Source organism: Lissotriton vulgaris, chromosome 1_1 (assembly GCF_964263255.1).
Source record: "Lissotriton vulgaris chromosome 1_1, aLisVul1.2, whole genome shotgun sequence".
Classification (NCBI taxonomy): domain Eukaryota; kingdom Metazoa; phylum Chordata; class Amphibia; order Caudata; family Salamandridae; genus Lissotriton; species Lissotriton vulgaris.
Window position 1 is genome coordinate 2102469262 of NC_141685.1, and position 19785 is coordinate 2102489046.

Consider the following 19785-nt stretch of genomic DNA (forward strand, 5'->3'; position numbering starts at 1 on the left):
GGAAAATTTGAAAGCTGTCAGATCAGCGCAGAGGGAACAGATCGTATGCAGAAAAACTTCCTCTAAAGGTCAGCATTATTGGTTCCAGTGGATGGAGGTAAATGATTGCAGAATTAACGCTAGTCTTTTTTTTAGAAAGAGTCCAGGTATTTAAGTATCTTCCGGCCTTATTTCCAACCACAATACAACTGTTGACCACATTATAAGGAAAAAAGCAGAATACTATCAAATAGGGTTGGCATATTATTCAGGAAATAGCACCTGTTTATTGCATACTTACTGGCTCGAAAAAAAATGTACAGCAGTGCATGTAACAACGGCCAGAACAACATCAAAATAAAGGAATTCAAATGTGTACTAAAAAGTGTTTGAATAACCACATGAAATATTTTTTTTCAAAGGTTTTATGTTACAAAAGTTGTAAAATTGTAACTTTGGAGATGGGTTTTCTTCGGCAATAAATGGGACAGTTAAAACCTGCCCTAATGTCTGTGTATCCCACTCCTTAACTATTTATCTAGCATGTTAATTGGCTCATTCTAATGCGTTTCAATATTTGACACATGTTATATCGTATTGTTGTTACAATAGAAATACAGGAAATACACATTCATATCAGAAAACCAATTTAAGATCCATGCTGCAGTGATTGCCTGCATTTGAGAACACCGAGCAATGCAAAGGATACAGATTATTGACAACACACTGAAAGGCTAAACAGTTGAATTGGACTAACCCCTTTTCTCTTAATCATTCATACACGAAGAACTACTTTTACTGCTTGTGTTACTGCAACCTCAATATGTTTTAAATACTATTATTATTTTCTTTATCCAGTGCTTCAAAACATGTTGGTGTGTTCTGTAAGTCGCCTATATAAAATAAGGACTATATGGAGCTTATAGCAGCTATTACTAAATTTAAGATTTTTTTTGCATACTTTGCTTTTGATCGGACCCATGAAAAACTTTCTAGGGTAAAGAAAAGGACATGGAAATAATACACTTGAACAACGATGACTCTATAATATGGATTTCTTTAAATTAAGTATTGGGGTTTAAACTTCATAATCATGAAGTTATAACAACGAACCTGAAACAATCAAAACATATACTGCACCAAATGCGATGATAATAGTTCATATTTCCTGCCACAAGATACTGATGTTTTTAAGATTAAAATTATATCCTTTATACAATGAAAATTAAGTACAACACAGTATGATATTGTTGGAAGTCTTTTAGAAGTATCACATATAATCAAATTTGGCAAAGGATTCCGAAAAACAACTATATCAATTTCCGATGAACAAATAATAGATTGGCAACCAATAAATAGCTGCACAAAAAGCACTGGCAGATTGTACCAAGGGTTGAATAAAGCAATAATGAAAATAAAACAGTGTTTCCTCTTGGGTACTTAAGAGACTGGGATCTTTGGAAAGTGCATTTTTCCTGGCACCTGTGCAGTAAAATACCGCAGCACAAAAAGTTCTATGTGCAAACAGACTAGGAAAAAAAAGACATGGAAGTTTGGCACAAACTATATTCTGTAACAAGCAGTGTATATGAATACAAATCTTTTAAAGCAGTAGTTTCTGAGAATTAAACAAAAATCGCCCAAACAATTTGGAATCTCCATTCTGTTACCTTTTCTGGGTTGAGGAACGAAAGTACATTTTTCTGTGTCACTTATGCGCTACTTCAGTAATAGCCCTATATGACCATAGCTGCTAACAACTCCTACACTCCAAGGTAGAATTTAGTCTAATCGCCGATTCCACTAGGTGCATTTATAATTAGCAAAAATTGGACCAAAAGTGCCAACAATGACCTGGAGAGTTTCTGCTGGGAGTCATAGCGAAAATTCTGTTGATTTCTATGGAGCAATTAAAGATACTGGGCCGCATGTATCAAAGGGTTTTACCCATTCTGTCTCTATGGGTAAATGTGTTCATACATATGACTCTTAATGTCATCTTTGTAATTCTAATACTTTTCTGGTCATTTCACACAGAAGCATTGAATTGGATGACTCCAAATGTCCCACTGATTAACCAATCAGGCTCAGAAGCTGAAAGTTGATCTCCCTGCCCAGGTTTCAGTCCAACCTGGACATCTGATTTAAGTGTTCTTACACTGCACAGATTTGCGGGTTGAAATACATTTAATGCTTGGGAAAATGGAACAGTAAAGTCCCATTTTCTATCCCCTGTGAGTTTTCGATAATTCAGATCACCTTTAAAGAAGATTAAATTTGATTTTTGGAGCTCAGTATACAAGTCAGGAGCAACCTCAGCCATGTCACAAAACTCATGTGGAAGAGACCAAAACAGGTGTTCATGAACAACCCAAGCATTTGTCTTCATATTGCTCTCCCACTTTATGCCACACTTGGACATCCAGATGTGATTTGCTGCTTGTAGTTGTTTAACTGTCCAGTTAAAATCTTGCTTTGTAGTATCTGAAACAAACCATGGTATACTCTTCACATGGAAGTGGACTTCAGTAGCCAGCTTTGAGGACAACAGGAAATCAGCCAATGTTAGATCAGTAACTAGTTCAAATCCAGCATTATCAAGGACAATGTCTACTCTAGTCGAAGAGTCCTCATTCTTTCTGGCATTTTTGAAGCCTGAAGTTACAGACCAGATATATTCCATGTCATTGACCAAAATGAGTGGTAAAAAGCCCTCCAGGGCACCCAGAAGACAGAGTTTTTGAGAATTCTCCTGACCTGCTGATATGGAAAGGTCACACTTATTCCCCCACAAAGACACCTGTTGAAAGAAAACAAAAATGTAATTGTCACTAGCAATGCTGGGATGGAGTGGTATACTAATCATATTACTTGGCAATTACTCTAAGAAGGAAGGTGCTGTAAATACCAGACTACTTCCCACGCATTTAAATTACAACATCAATTAACTATTGAAGTCACTGTACAACATGAGAGTAACCTCTACTCAGGGGCGTGGAATTTTACAAAATATCTACTTGCCCATGGGACAGAATAATTTATAAATCTACCGTAAAAAATCCACTTCGCCCATTTGATGCCATGCAGTGAAGTAATAACTTATACCAACTTTCTCATATCAGAGCTCCAATAAAGTCCTTTCTGTTTAAGAGCATGGCTCATTTTATGTCAGAGGTATGACTCCAAGCCACTGATAATGTCATTTTTTGGAATAGCCCGAACGCTGCACATATCAGTGTTCCAGTCTGTCAAATATTTGAATATTCACAACCTAGTTTATGAATGTCCTCTGTTAACGGCAGCTTTTTATTCACAGGAGAGCTCTGATTAGAAAATTGCATTTGTTAAACTAGAATTATGATTTTGGAAGAGTTTGAGATATACAATGATTTTGGGTCAAGCCATTTTTTGTCATACCATTGCTCTCCTTACTTTTGTTTTTGAGGAAGCCAATAAAAAAAAGACATTGGAAAATGTACTTTTAAGCATTCACTTGATATAACAAAATGTTACTGTAAATAAACGGAGATTATATTGGTGATCCAGTAACTGGGCTACCAACTGAGTACAACCATACTGCGCACTTCAAGGTTTTATTAGATATTTAGATATTACAATGAATCTACAATATACAACATTATAACACAATACAACTTTAAAAACAAGCTAAAAATGTAATTTTTTACAACACTTTCACTGGGGAATTCATCTTTTCCATTGCAGCCTTAGCTGTTGTAATATCATGTTTTTTAAAAAGTGGTTTTAAAAATCACTTGGCAAAATTTTAAAACAGGGCAGACAAATATAACATGTTTGATAGTCTCAACATTATTTTACCATATGGTGCACATGCTTTCCTCCCAGACTACATTCTGTCATGCACCTGTCACAGTTGCTAAAAGAAAACATCTTAGCCTACATACCATTATTCACCTTCGCACAATGTGTTCCAGGTTCAAATTTTAAATACACTTGGGGAACTGCTGCGTGACATGTTTGAATAACAGATGGAAACAGGATTTCACTGTACATATATCTATATAATTCTCCATGGAGCAGTTTTTTCATGGTATGCTTTAGATCATTTTTAAAATGAACATAGCTCATATTCTGAATATCAGTCCTAAAGAAAAGTCCTGAAGTGCAGATAAAATGTTAGCGAAACAGTTACTACTTTGTAGTAGAAACAAGACATTCCGCAGCTATGATACTCCTTAAAGAATTTTCTTTGGCGTGTAATTTACAATGCCACCATTGTAAAATAGCAGCTAGTCCTCTTATGAAAGGGCTCACCAATCCTAATTTTAGCCTTAGGGCTTCTATTGAAACCATAGAATTTAAAGTGCTAAATAGTGAGAAGAATCTTCCCCTCCAACGTATGCATAAAGTGTCATTGATTAATATTTATTTACTCATTAGCATATACAAGTGTTGGCGGAATGTTCATTTTATAGTCTGTTAAAAGATGAGTAGAGTAACTGTGACCTATTGCTCCATAAAGTGCCTTTCCATGAGCATACGCCTTAATTGATATAAATGCAATATGTTCACTGTCAGCCAAATTTGCCAACATAATTCTTCAGAGAAAAGAGTATTTCTATGGTAGAATTATTGTAAAACCACTTATACTTTGTATTGATCAGACATCCCTTTGGAAACTTATCATCTGAATAAGATGACAGAATATCAAGACGTTCCTGGAAGCCTTTGGAAGTCAGCTCAAGCAAGGCAATATTGTCCGCAAATGATAGGAGCCTATTTTTGCGGCATCCCAAACAATTTTACTCAACACCTTGGGCAGACCAGTCATATATAGTAAAAAAAAACGAAGGGACGCAAACAGGAAACCCACCTACCTCCTAACATAACATGACACCAGGTAGCGGAGTGAAGAGCGATGATAAGTTTCAAAAGTTTCAACTTTCTCCAAGGGATCTGCCTGTCTACGCGATCAAAAGCAGTTGAGAAAACCAATATAGGCCGCACAGACCAGCATCTCCTTCCCTTGCACATATTTCTCCATTATAAGATAAATTACAGTTCTAGTATCAAGAGTCAAGCGACCAGCTATAAACCCTGCCTGCTACAACAGAAGAATATTTATTTCTTTCACCAGCAAGATACCACTACCCCTTCATGAACTAGGGACCACCCCAGTACAAAAAGCACCTTTAAGTAAGAGGCCCATGGGTCCAAATCCAATTTTATAATAGTGATTGGTGGTTGGTCTGCACTGTTTGCCCCGGTATTGCTAGCAGCCTTCTGATAGTGCAACACCTCCTGTCTATTAGGAGGAAAAATGGGAGATCATCTCCCAACTGATATCTCATTTAGGAACACTGTTGCTGGGTGTCTGTGTATGCAAAGCTTAGAGAGAGGTTATGTATTCTTGCCATTTCATGCTCGTAATATTACTCATCTTGGGTTTAGAAAAAGAGACACTATTTTCCCCTATACATTTTCCAAAAAGTTTTTAGATTTTTACATTTTACGGCTTTTGGTATTTTTACCCAGATATAGTCAGAGATGCATCTTTTTTGGATTCTAACCTATCTAGTTCTTCTTTTCAAACGAGAGATCCACTTAATACGTTTCTCAAAATAAAAAGTGAATTGCCTTCTTTTCAAGTGAATATTAAGCTTATTAAAAACAAACAATGTATTAAAAGTATTAGATTGCCTCATCGATTTTTTGCATGGGCTACCTACAAATTCAGGGTCACCCTCACAAATGTTCCCATATGCTCTTCAAATACGTCTGAAGGTAACCAACCTGATGGGGAAGGTTTTCAGTAATTCTCCTTAATTCTACTGATAGTCACTGCTTAACTTTTTAAGTACATAAAATATTCCGATTCGCAAAGCTATGGATATGGGTGAACCCCACTCTCTCCTACGAGGGCCACATTCGTCGCCTAGTGGGCAAGTGCTTTGGGGTGCTTAAAACACTCAATCAAACACTGGATCTACTCCCCCTTGAAGCCAGACGCACTCTAACACAGGCACTTGTGACGTCCCGTTTAGACTATGGGAATGTCTTATTCTTGGGCGCTACGGAAAAAAGTTTGGGACGCTTACAAGTCCTTCGAAACTCGGCAGCTCGCTTAGTGCTGAGACTTCCGAAAAGAGCTGCATCTAAAACTGCTCTGGCGGCCCTACACTGGTTGCCAGTAAAAAAGAGAGTTATGTACAAAGCTAGAGAAGATAGGGGGATGAAGGTTCTGGTTGGTATTGGCGCTTACAAATATAGGCAAGACTTAGGTCACTAATTATCCGCTGTTGGGTGCCTAGGTATGGGTCATCATCCTTGCCCACAAATGATCAACAGATCCCAATTGTATAGTTAATCCTATCACACCAACTTTAAATATTTACACACACTGTCACAATTTAACTTCACAAAGTAAATACAGATCAAGATATTATATATGGTTTGTTTAATCCATAAGGCTTTTTCCAAGTCCAGCCAACACGTGTTTCGTCGAATGGGCAGGTACCCACGACTTCATCTGGGCTGGGAAAGAAAATGCAATACAAACATATGTTGTAGTTTCAAGATACACTGTATAGTGGTCACATTTCTTGTACATGTTGCTAGAATTACTGATTATTTGTATACATATCATGCAAGTGAGAAGTGCTTGCTAGGAAAAGGAGATGGGAAAAAGATGTCTCCCATGTAAAGGGTGAAGTTTGTCTTTTTAGAGACAAAAAGGTGCCCCATAGTTCATAAAGTCACACGTACTGTCGATCGTATCAAATTACCTCGTTATCTTTAGATCTTTCAGTCATATTATACTAATAGGGTGATCGTGATTGAATGCTGGTGCCGAATAGTCATCATCATCTATAGTGCTGGGTTAATCAAAAACGTGATGTGCCCGAGATTAATCAGACTGAGTATTGCTACTCAGGCTTACCTGATATTCAATATGTACAAAGCTCTCCTCATATGTCACCGGATATTATGGCAGAATTCTCCCCACTATCTCCATGACCTAATACAAAGATAGGAGCCAACAAGAGCCATTCGCTCTGTAGGCATGGGCCAGCTGACGGTTCCCCGTGTAAGAAGCGCCAAACTTGGGGGCAAATCCTTCAGAGTCTTGGCAGCCCTAAATTGGAACAAACTCCCACCTTGCATCAGACTGGAAAAATCTGAGATCAAGTTCAGAGGTCTTTTAAAAACTCACCTGTATAACTCTTAAAGCATGGGCGTCTGACCAAATGTCTCCTTTGAGGTGAGCCAGCTACCTCTCTCTCCATAGCGCGGGGACACGCCGGGATGGCGTCACCATGCGCTCTATAAACTACTTTATTATTATTATTATTATAAATGATGCATCATCACCATCAGGGATCTGTCATTAATGTACATCATTAGGGTTCCCATTGATGGGAAGAAGGAGAATATTGTGGTCACTCCAAATATTATTTATATGCTATAAGTCCGATAAATAAGGGAAAATCATAAGCAAAAAAATAATCAATTATCGTAGTTTATTTTTCCGTAGTACGAGTGAAATGAACTGACCTATCACTGTGTAATTTCCCATTGAGGACAAAATTAAATCATGTTCCCTGCATGCCTCCAGGAGCAAAGAACATCTTTTATTTGTCCTTGAGCAGAGAGGGTATACGGAGGCTTGCGTTTTAACAGCCTTTTCCTATTCTTTGTCTGCAAAAAAAAGCTGGTTAGAGACAGTAGCATTAAAGTCTTCCTTAATCATGACCTTAGAAATTCCTACTTTACATATACATAATCATATTAATGTAATGAAAGAACCAATTTATCAAAGAACCCATTTATCAAATTAGTATTTTTTTGAGTTGGTAAAATATTAAGATTAACCAAAATAAAAGGAAAGCAGAGTACTGGCCCAAATTCTGCTCTGGGAGTACCATACAATATAATAGATTTGATTGAGGATAATATACCGGATATGTCCAAGTGAAGTTTGTGGACAATGGTGAGGCTATACCATCATTAGCATGGTCTATCTAGCTTAATAGTAGGACAGCTAATCACAAAGAAATGTTTACCTCAAAAGCTACAGGAACCCACATTACTAGCAAACCGATTACCACAGGACTTCACACATCCAAATTCAGGATTTTTCCGTGGTTATTCCAACAGCCAGCTATATTCCAAGATACAATTTTAATGGAGTAGGATGCTGTACTAAACACCCAATTCACCCAGCAGTGTAGGTGTTTCATACTGGGAGTGAATCACGTACTAGAAAGTGATGTACATACCCTTAGTTTATGAAGTACAGGCGATATATTGTTGCCCAAATAATAGTAATAGGCACTACAAAGGTTATTACAATTTGTAATATATAAATACAGACTTAATACTGTGGGGAAGACTCTAGCAGGTCTGTGTGAAGGAAGACTAGAGTGAGGAGAGGACCAGAGTGTTAGTGAGGAAGGGATGCAATGAGTGTATGTTATTATGTTGGGCCAGTAGAGAACCTATGCCTTGAATTACTAAGATGATAACAACAGACAACCTGTTGCACTCTCAATAAAGTATAATATAACATTTACAAATACATTCACTCTGGTCCGGGTCTGTTTAGGGGAAAACCGTGGAGACATTGCATTATGAATATAAATATAAATGGGTTCTGGGACACCTAATTATCAGACATCTAATTAAGGATAGTGGTTACTCTATATAAAACAACACCTGGAATAATTAGAGATTGTCAAGGATATGGCACATTTTTACCTCTACTCAATACTCAAATCATGCTATTCCCCTTTTGGAGAAAGCACAGCCCATGTGTGGTTTGGAGAAAGAAACAAATACATGAGAACACTTTTGACATCTAGAGTGTACAAGGCCCCCTCTGCCACTGAGTCTGAATGTGGAAAGCACACTGGAAGTTCAATAGTTTGAGTGAGGTGAAAAGAAGAGACCACCTTGGGGAGAAATGTGGGATTTGTTAACCCTATCATTGTACATCTGGAAGAAAGATTACTCCATGGTTAGAGCCTGAAGCTCACTCACACACCTGAGGAGAGTGATGGCCACTGGGAAGACCATCTTCCGGGTAAGGAATTATAAAAAGAAAGAGTAAATCGGTTAAAAAAAGTGCCCATAAGCTTGAGAGAACAATGTTGAAGCTCCACATTGGAGCGGGTGGAACCCTGGGTGGAATTAATATTACTGGTACCCTAAAGCGTGAAGTGTGTTCCCTTTCCTGAAAGTAATCTACAACTGCGGCTAACTGAAGTCTGATGGAAGTTATTAGCGGGGCTTGACTTATGTAGATGAAGCAGATACCAGAAAATGTCCTGAACTGCAGCGTTGAGAGGGTTGAATTGGCCGGGGAGACAGTGCTACACCAACCTCTTCCATTTAGCAGTATAGCAGGCTCACATTGTAGGTCTATGTGCCTCCTTGATCATGCGTTCCAGGCTTAGGTTGTGCTATCTGAATTCTAGGACCATAAGAGTCAAATCACAGTATTTGCCTTTCTGATTGTGTCCGGTCTGCATGAGAGGGTCTGGCCAGTTGGGCAGACTTTTGTGGGGTACTAGGGACAAGTCAAAAATGGTGGTGAACTAGGGTTGTCTGGCCCAGGTATGAGTCACTAACATGAGAGTGAAGGATATTTGCTGAAGCTTCTCAACCACAAATGGGATAAGCAGGAGACGTGGAAAAGCGTAGGCAGACATCCTTGGCCAGTTAATCCATAGTACATTGCCCATGTAGTGTGGGTGTGAAAACCTGGAGGCAAAGCTTGGGAATTTTGCATTTTCAGTAGTGGCTGTCTACATTGGGACACCCCAACGACGGACATAAGGGAGCAGGACTTTGTGTTGTGTGGCGATTTAGATTCCGTATGCATTTTCCCGATTCATGCCCTTATATAGGTACAATTCACATTGTGCTTATATAAGCACAGAAATCAAGGCCTTATTTCGGCATCGCCCATGCTACCCAAATACAGGCATAGCTACTTCCATCCGTTCATCTACGTCACAACGATTTCTTGGAAAACCAGACTCTTAAGCAGAAGGGACTTCGCCTAGCCTGGATATTGATTTCTCCAAGAAACCCATTATTATGCATGAACAACTATTCCTTAGGGGGTTCATCCATGACATTCATATGCCCAACTTTACATCAAAGCTGGCATTCCTAAACACCTGCAAGGTATAAATATACCTTCACTTGCTATGGCAAAGCATGATGTGGTTCGGTGCAGTTCGACTACCTACTTGCCCGACGCAGCTCGCTACAGCAAGTGCCGAAGGAAGCAGACTCTCCAGCTGATGCACTGACAAAAAGCTGTCCTCCTCTGCCGAGAATCCAGCTCCAGTGTTTCTGGCTCCCATTGCGGGGTGTTGGGAAATAGAGTCTGTGAAAGAGATACCAACCTCTCTCATTCCAAGGTATGGACCTGATTAGAACCTAGAGAAACCTTTGGAAATTCTTGGCAAAAACTAAACCTATGCTAAAGACCACACTTACTTCTTCCCGCGTACTAGACCTAGGTTAGGTACATTGGGGTAGGCGTATTTTAGAAGCACCAGTTGAGTATTTTAGCCTGTGTTATTTATGTATGTATTCTTACATGTCATAGCAACAGACCATGCTATTACTGTATAATTTTATACTACTGTTTACGCTGTACGCAATATACTTTGCATTCTGTTTAACGATTGTAGCAGTTGACATCTCTTGCATGAGAAAGAAGACTGTTCAATAAACACCTTTTATTGAAACGCCCTTCTCTCTATTTTTCTCTGCAACTCTGTAGAAATGAAGCATGCACGATTGACTGAGTAAAATAGTTATCTATTGTTTCCACGACTCTGAAGATACGTTTCATTCTTGGGAAACAGAGTTGGCATGTTTATTCGGTTGTCAGAAACTAATCCCTTCTTGTGTATTCGAGAAAGTTTCTAGTGACCTCTGAGCTAGCTAGCACTCACAATTAAGTTTAGTATACTCGATAGAGACGTACTGACCTCAGTCCTATGTCAAATCTATAGTGTATATTATTCCAATGCGCAGAGCCTATTGGGAATATAGGAACAACACCACATTTGGGCGGAGGATTTTGCTGCATCCTGCTGAGTAAGTCCACATAGTCATGGTCCACACCCAATAGGTACTCCGCCGATAGATGAACTCTGCCAAATGCTCTGTGCTAAGGCCAACTGTGGCGAGTGTGAATGTTCAGCAATGCGATGAGACTGTACAAGGCACAGTCTTCCCCCTGCTAGACTTGAGGACAGCAGGTACAGTGTTGGTACACAAACCAGGCAAATCAAAGTCTGCCCACTTGTCTGATTTCATAAAATAAGTACCTACTGGGTTCTACACGCCTGCCTACCCCTCTAGACTCTTAAATAATTCTGGCTGTAGATTGTGAGGTTCCAGGGTCTTTTCAACATTTTTATTCAATTGTTTCTTTCAATAGAGCACCACTAATCTTTAGGTTGGTTCATTTTTACAAAAAAATATTTTTTATTGGATTTTATGTTACAGCACAGCAAGAATCCAATTTCCATACCTTGAAATACACAAACAATCACCCATCTGGTATATACACACGTAGCATAAAGGTTACAATTTATATGACAATAAGATTAAAAAGGAAATAAAGAAGCAGGGAAAAGGGAAGAGAGAAAAAAAAAAAGGAAAAACAACCCGTTATAAATTCTCCTTCCAGTTCAGGATGGGTTCCTATATTTGATTCTCAAGAGATCTACCCTTTTTACACTTCCTTGCGTAGATTCCCTTCTCGAGATTATACACAGAGAGCAGCTTAGCTAACCACTGATGCAGTGTTGGAGGTACTTTATCTAGCCACGCTTTCGCGATACACTTTTGCAGAACCAACATAACCATAAATAGAAAATAAAGTGAGGGGCAGTGTTCGGGCTCACTGCGTATCCCAAGTATAATCCAAGTCGGCGTAAGGGAGATCTTAATCCCCAAGATTCTATCCAAGAAGGTTTCAATGGCTCTATGCAGTGTGTGTAACTAAGGGCAGGAGGCGAAAATATGGATTATATCTGCCTGTAAACTATCACACCATGGGCAACTAATACCTACGGTTCCCCCCCACTGAGCTATCCTTGCGGGTGTGTAATACAGGGAATATATCGTCTTATACTGCTGGGCCTGTAGCCCTGCAGAACAAAGAATAGTCCTTCCCAATTCCAGTGAATCTTGAAAACAATCCTGATCTATCCCTAGTTTCTCTGCCCATTTACAACCATATTTTCCCAGGTCATCACCCTTAATTGCAGAGAGCTCTGAGTAAAACCTACGGATAGTGCTATCAGCCCCGCCCTCTATGACATCCAAAATCTTATTTTTACTAAACCCGGCAGTTCCTCCCCGCTTATTGGCGAAGAAACTCTGAACTTGTAAATATTTAAAAAAGCTTCTGTGAATACCATAACCAGCCTGCAATTCCGAGAACTGGAGAACCCAGTTAGTCCCCATCAAGTCACCTAGTTTCTGAATTCCCAGCCTACCCCATTCAGCCATGACCGAGTCCACGAATATTTCCCCTGGCAGGGAAACATTCCTGACCATATGGGTATATGCGTTGAACCTACCAAGTCCACATTTCTTACAGAAGGATGCCCATATCTTATAGGCTGCCAGCAGCGTTTTAAACCACGTTCTTTTTAAGTAACTGGGATCAGTGTACTTAAAGCAGTTTTCCGCCTCCTTGCCAATGAGTATCACATATATATCAGTAGACGCAGATTTAACCTTTGGATCCACCACCGCCCCACCTAGCGACCCCTGCATATACTGGAGGGCTGCTGCCCAATAATAGATTTTAAAATCCGGAACCGCCCAGCCACCCCTATCCCTAGGAATAGTCGCATAGCTGAGCGCCCTCTTCGTTTTACCGTGTGCCCATATAAATCTATTAATTAAATGTTCCAACGCCAAAAACCATTTGGCCTAAAAAGAAAGTGGAATTGCCCTGAATAAATAAAGGAACTCGAGTAAAATAATAATTTTTACCACGTTCGTGCACCCAACTAACGACAGCTGGAGGTTATGCATCCTATCAAGATCTCTTTTAACTTTAGCAATCACAGGCTCAATATTCCTATCCACAGAATTATCAAGATCTGCCGAGATACTGATCCCCAAATATACGGCAGAATCGATCACTCGCACATCATTACAAACTGCCCTGCTGTTCTTAATTATCTAGGTTTTAGCCCCATTAAGCGCACAGCCTGAAGCCTGCCCGAATGCCTGAGTTTCTGATTCCACCTCTACTATAGCGCTGGCAGGCATTGGAGTTACAATAGCTACGCTGTCTGCGTATACCAAAGTTTTAAAATCTCGACCTTGAACTTTCAGTGGCGGAATCCTGTCATTCGATTCCAGTTTACTGATCAATGGGTCAATGTACAATGCGAAAAGAAGTGGCGAGCATGGACACCCTTTACGGGTCCCCCGCTTAATCTGAAGAGACGCAGTATAACCTCTATTGATTCTGAGTCGGGCTGTGGGAGCTCTATAGAGAGCCTGGATTGCTCTAATGTACCCCTCCCAATACCTCCGCCTCATGACCATCCAGAGATAGTCCCAGGATACCCTATCGAATGCTTTTTCGCATCCAGCAACAAGACAGCCACAGGGTCCCCTGAGACTTCCACTGCATCAAAGTCTAAGAGCCATTGCTTTAGAAAAGATTTTTGCGTCTGCATTCATAAGGGTTATAGGTCTGTAAGACCCTGGCTCTAAAGGCCTTTTACCCTTTTTCAATATTATCACTATATCTGCTCCTGCCCACGAGTTTGGTATGGAGACTCCACCTTGTGCCTGCAGCATCGTATCCACCAAGTCCAAGTGAACAACCTCATAAAAGACCCTGTAGAACTCGATAGGGATCTGGTCGGGACCTGCCGCTGGAAGGCTATTTAATGCTGTAGTAATCTCATCAAGGGTCAAAGGTACTTAGAGTACCGCCCTATCCTCCTCAGAGAGTCAAGGAGCTGATATATCCCTGAGATACTCCAGAATGACTGTTAAGTCCATTAGCACATCCTCGCTATATAATCTTGCGTAAAACTGTCTAAAAACCTCACAGATCTCTCCAGAATCCGTTACTGTGGCTCCTCTGCCGTCTGAAATTTCCCTTACTTCCCCTGAGGCTGCCTTCTGCCTTGTGCGTATCGCCAGAGTGTGCCCCACCTGCTCACTTAGTTCGTGACATTGCTCTTTCTTAATTAAAAAGTTAGCTGCCGCCTTACTGGCAATGCTCTCAATTGCCTCTGCTTTTGTAGCTACGACTTTGAGGAGCGCTTGATCTAGAGGGTTCCTTTGAAGAATTGCTACATTCAACTCCTCCTCTGCATCAGCCACAGCTTTAATACATTTCTTTGATCTTAATTCTTCCTGTTTTTTCTTATATAGGCTAAAGCTCAACGTCTCCCCACGAATGCCTGCCTTAAATGCATCACAAGAGACCCCAGAAGAGGTACATCCTCTATTAATCTCCCAGAAAGTTGCAATCCAGTCATTCATATGTTTTATATAACTTTCATCCTTAAGCAATCCTCTTTCAAAAGTCCATGTACTTACCCGCCTGACTATTTTTGTGAGTTTTAATGTTAATACCAACGGATTGTGGTCTGAGATAATCCGGCAGTTTCTCAATCTGGGTCCTTGACAACAGGGAATTAGAAATAAAAAAATAATCCAATCTCACACAAACCTTGTGCGGGGCTGAAAAATATGTACTGTCAGTATCTACAGGATTTAGACGTGCCCACACATCAGTTAAAGAATCATTCCAAACCAAGTTCACTATTGCACAACATGTCTTTTTTTTTTACGGCCAAGATAGCAATGCCCAGCTTCTGTACCCAGCCCACCTAGCCCATTAATATTAAAATCCCCACACAGGATGACCGGCTCAGGCCATAAGGCTAATTCTAGATCCAGGTTTCCCCATTTATTATGCATTCGAGGAGGACCCATCTACCCCATTGATCTTCAATCTTTCTTTTGACTATAACATAGTTTTTTTTAGCTAATATGGCAACCCCCCTGGTCTTAGCCCCCGTTTTGTATGGGCAAGCAGGGAAAACCCTAGTTGTTCCATCAAATAGCCCCGTGTCCCCTATATATGCGTCTCCTGTAAACAAACAAGATCCAATCGCATTGATCTCAGACCGGCTATAACTCGTTGCCTTTTAAGGTGATCATTGAGCCCACAGATATTAATCGAAGCAATCCGTACACTCATTAGAATACATCAACTACCTGTCACAACTTTTTAACCAGTGAATCAGAGAACCTTGGATGTCACGCTGTGCTATACTGTATGTGCCCCCTCTCCTCCCACCCTCCCCCCAGCCAAGAGACCCTCCCCCTGAACCCCCCCCACCTCCCTTACAGGCAAATAGGTCACTCATGACCAATGTGTGACAGCTTGGCTCGCAGCGATCGCAGCCTCCCCCCTTTTGGTTATTCAGATCCGTTGTGTCCCTAAATCATACCATGTCACACTGTGTCTTCAGATACGTAATAAAAGAAAAGGAAAAGAATGAACCCCAAGAACTTCTGAAGAGAACAGCAACAACAAACAGAGAAATCCCCTAATATTGCCTACCCTTAGGCCCCACTACCTCATCCCCCCTTCTGTTCCTTCAGCCATATACTGTTGGGCCTTGACCTTGTTGAAAAACAGCCTGACTTGCCCTTTGGTGATCACCTTAAACCTTGCGGGATACAATAAATAAGCCTCGGACCCAAGACCCTGAAAAGGAGCTGTCAACTGCCTTAACCTCCACCTTCTTTCTACGGTAACGTGGCAGAAGTCAGGTCAGGCAAAGAATGAAATACCATTAAATCTGCGCCTAGATTCGGGCTTTGCCTTCTCCATGACTTCTTGTCTAAGAAGATAATTACCCACATAGACCAAGATTGCCCTAGGCCTTTCGACTTGCGAAGCCCCATAGCTTTTCTTTTGAGTCATAGGAAACCGGTGAGCTCTCTGTACCTCGTTCTCCCAGTTCCAAGAGGCCCTCTCGGGAAAGGTGCCCTTCAGAACATTGACAACAAACAGCCTGACGTCCTGCCCTTCAACCCCTTCTGCCACCCCCAACAGTCTTATGTCATTCCGCCGGTGGCGGTTCTCAAAATCCTCCAGCTTCCAGTGGACGTCCTCAACCGCTTTGTCTTGTGCTTGTTAAAAAGTTTGCTATCTGCTAACGTCATCCTCCAATCTTCCTGTTCTTTCCTCCACGTGGGCAACCCTATCTGCCATATCTTCATACAGTTTGCTCATTTTCCTCAGGGAACTTTGTATCTTTTTAGTTGCCTGCTTGGCCCTCCGACTTTCTATCCTGGCTTCTCCCTGCATTTGCTTTAGAGTAGTGTAGAGGAGATCCAGTGAGGTGAGCTGAGGAGGACTATTTGGTGTGTTCTGCCCCGCCTGGTTATTTATACTGCCATCATATCATCATCTTGGTACAGCTGTGATGTAGCTGAATAGTCCCAGACGAGCTTCCTGGCAGTCCCGGTGTTAGAGGGACTGTCAGGCATTTTCGTTTTTGATTTGGTCCTTCTTTTCTGCTGGGGAGCCTTCTGTACAGATTAACTCTCTGCAGAGTCTGCCTCGCCAGATAATGTAATGTAATTGCCCATTCATACCGCGCTACAATCGCTCCAAGGAGCATCTCGGCGCCCATGTATGGTCAACCTGATGTCAGTGTTGTCTTACTGCTTGGAGTGACCAGGACCGGAATCACACTAGTGCTCTGGCAGTTATGTCTTGAAGGTTGTAAATCCAGGTTTTTAATTGTTTACGGAATTCTGATTCCTTGTCCAGTGCTCTTAAGTGTGGAGGAAGGACATTCCACGCGTTTGTACCTAGTACCGCCAGGGATTTGCCCCCACGGGTTTTAAGTCTAAACCCTGGGACGGTCAGTAGGTTGGCATTTGAGGATCGTAGTGCTCGAGTTGGACAATATCTTACGAATCTTTTTCTTAGGTATAGAGGGCCTAGATCGTGGACAGCTCGAAAGGTAATTATCAGCACTTTGTACAGGACCCTTTTTGTTATAGGCAGCCAATGTAATACATTAAGGGCTTTGGTTGCTGAGGATTTTCTTGGCCATTTTAAAACCAGCCTTGCTGCCGCATGCTGTACCATCTGGAGTTTATGGGTAACCACCTTATTGGTACCAGCATACAGGCTGTTGCAATAATCAATGCGTGATCTCACTAATGCAACTGTAACTGTTTTCCTCGCTTCAAAGGGCAGCAAGTCAAAGAACTTCCTGAGCCCCTTTATCACCCCAAAACAGGTGCCTGCCACTTTCGACGCCTGGTGTTTGAAGGATAGGTCGCCGTCAAAGTGTACCCCAAGGTTGCGGGCCGAGGTGGTGGTGTGAGGCGGTATTTCTGTCTTCTCGGGCCACCATAGTCTGGGAATGAAATCATTTTTTGGGCCTATAGGCAAGATCTCAGTTTTGCCTGTATTGCATTTTAGGTGGTTTCTCCGCATCCAATCAAAGTGGCCGTTAGGCAACATTTGAGTTTTTCCTCCCATACCTGGTTATCTTTATCCATTACCAGGATAAGTTGTGTATCGTCGGCATATGCTATTACATCTATGCCAAATGACGATATCAACTTTATCAGGGGTGCGGTGTAGACATTGAATAATGTCGGACTCAAGCTGGAACCTTGAGGTACTCCCGTCGACAGTGGTTTCTCACTGGAACGGAATTCCCCCAGGGTCACCACTTGTCTCCTGTCACTTAGAAAGTTCTTTATCCACTCCAGGGCTATGCCTGTGATGCCAGATGTTATTAGCCGGTCTATTAAGATAACATGCGAGACCGTGTCGAAGGCCGCCGACAGATCTAATAATATCAGGACGGCCTTCTTACCTTGGTCTAGGGCTGAGCGGATAGTTTCAGTAGTGAACAGGAGAGCTGATTCCGTGGAATGTTGAGTCCTGAAACCTGCTTGGTTGGGGTGCCATGCTTCACTATCTTCCAGAAAGCGTGTAAGCTGTTTATTTACTATCGACTCTGATTTTACACAGTGCCGGGGGTAGTGAAATGGGACGTAGATTTGATAGTATAGTGGGGTCAGGGAGCTGTTTTTTTTGCAGAGGTTTCACTGCTGCAAATTTCCACTCTGAGGGGACTTTGGCCGTAGACAGTGAATTATTGACAATGTCATTTATTGCTGGGTTGACAATTTCTGCAATGAGATGCAGGAGTCCAATGGGGCACGGGTCAAATGGTGATCCTGATTTTGTTGCCAAGATAGCTCGCTTAGTCTCCTCCAGACTGATTGTACGAAAGGCAGTAAACTGGGTTACCTCCTGCCTTGTATTGTCGTCCTCATTCCTTGAACCAGGTATAGGGACCTCGAAGTCCTTCGTCAGACGTTATGTTATGTTATGTTAGTAGCTTTTATAAGGAGCACAGCTGCCCCAGCCAAGGGGCGTCCCGGCGCCTGATCAGGTACCACAACACAACAAATCGATACTGGGAAAGAGAAGAGGGAATCAGTCAGCAGTTGGGAACAAAAAAGTTTTTATGGCACGCCTAAAGGGAGTCAGGCTGTTCAAGGCTCGAATATGGACAGGGAGAGAGTTCCATAGTCCTGCCGCTAGAACTCGAAAGGAGCGCCCTCCCATCCTACTCAGTCTAAACTGAGTCTTAACCGCCAGATGGAGAAATTCCGATCTAAGAGACCGCGTAGGAACATAGGCGGAAACAAGATTAGCAAGGGCAGGAGGAGAGGAAAGCTTCAAGATCTTAAATGTCAGGCAAAGAGCCTTAAATTTAATTCTTTGTCTGACCGGCAGCCAATGGAGAGAGGTCAAAACTGCAGAGACAGAGCACTGTCTAGGAAGGCCAACGATGGCACGCGCCGCGGCGTTCTGCACCCTTTGCAGTAGTAGCCTCCGCCTGATTCACTCCGAGCAGCAACGCACTCCCATAGTCCAGCCGGGAAAGAATGGAGGCTTGGACAACCAGTTGCCGAGTAGGGGGGTCGAAGAATTTAAGGCCCGGTCTCAGTCCTCGCAGAATACCATAACAGGTAGCTGCAACCTTCTTTGTATGGCTGGTGAAGGAGAGTGTAGGATCCAGCCAAACCCCCAAGTTCTTAACTTCGGCAGCTGGGATGGGAGTCACCCCCAATTCTGGAGGCCACCACTGGTCTCCCCAGAGCTCCGCCTGCTTTCCTAAGATCAGGACCTCGTTTTTTTTGGCATTTAACTGCAAGCAGTTAGTACGCATCCAATTAGCCACGGCTATGAGTCCTGCACGGAATCTGGGAGCGTTCACCTCGGGATCCCCGCTGAGTGTCACCGCCAGCTGCGTGTCGTCGGCATACGATGTCATGGTTAGGCCACATTGTCTGACGACTGCAGCCAGCGGTTTCACATATAAGTTGAACAGAGTGGGGCTCAACGCAGAGCCCTGCGGAACTCCCAGCCCCAGTGGATGGAAAGAGGACTGACCAGGTGGAATAGCCACTTTAAAAAACCGGTCCGAGAGGAAAGAGCAAAACCATTGGAGAGCAGTCCCCTCAATTCCCACTTCCTCCCTGAACCTTTTCTTCAAAGAAGTCTGCGATAGAGTCACAGAGCATTTGTGAGGGCATTAGACATTTAGGTTTGTTAAAATCATTCACAATTTTAAAAATCGCTTTATGTTTGCTATTAGCTATTTCTATTGCTGATGTAAAATACTTCATTTTTGCCAGTTTGATTAGTGTGTGATACGCACTCTTAATCTTTTTGTATTTACCACGTTCTGTGCTGCG

The 19785-nt window shown here is 41.9% G+C and overlaps 1 protein-coding gene across 2 annotated transcripts in view; it reads right to left on the reverse strand.

Moving 5' to 3' along the window:
• Positions 1-233: 233 nt before the first annotated feature.
• The window catches only part of DCPH1 (damage control phosphatase 1), a 251403-nt gene continuing 231851 nt past the window's right edge, over positions 234-19785 (reverse strand). For both annotated transcript variants that reach the window (XM_086921320.1, XM_086921328.1), the window contains one exon: positions 234-2779. In XM_086921320.1, the coding sequence (XP_086777446.1) occupies positions 2009-2779 (771 nt within the window). In that variant the 3' untranslated portion in view covers positions 234-2008. The remainder of the gene's footprint in view (positions 2780-19785) is intronic.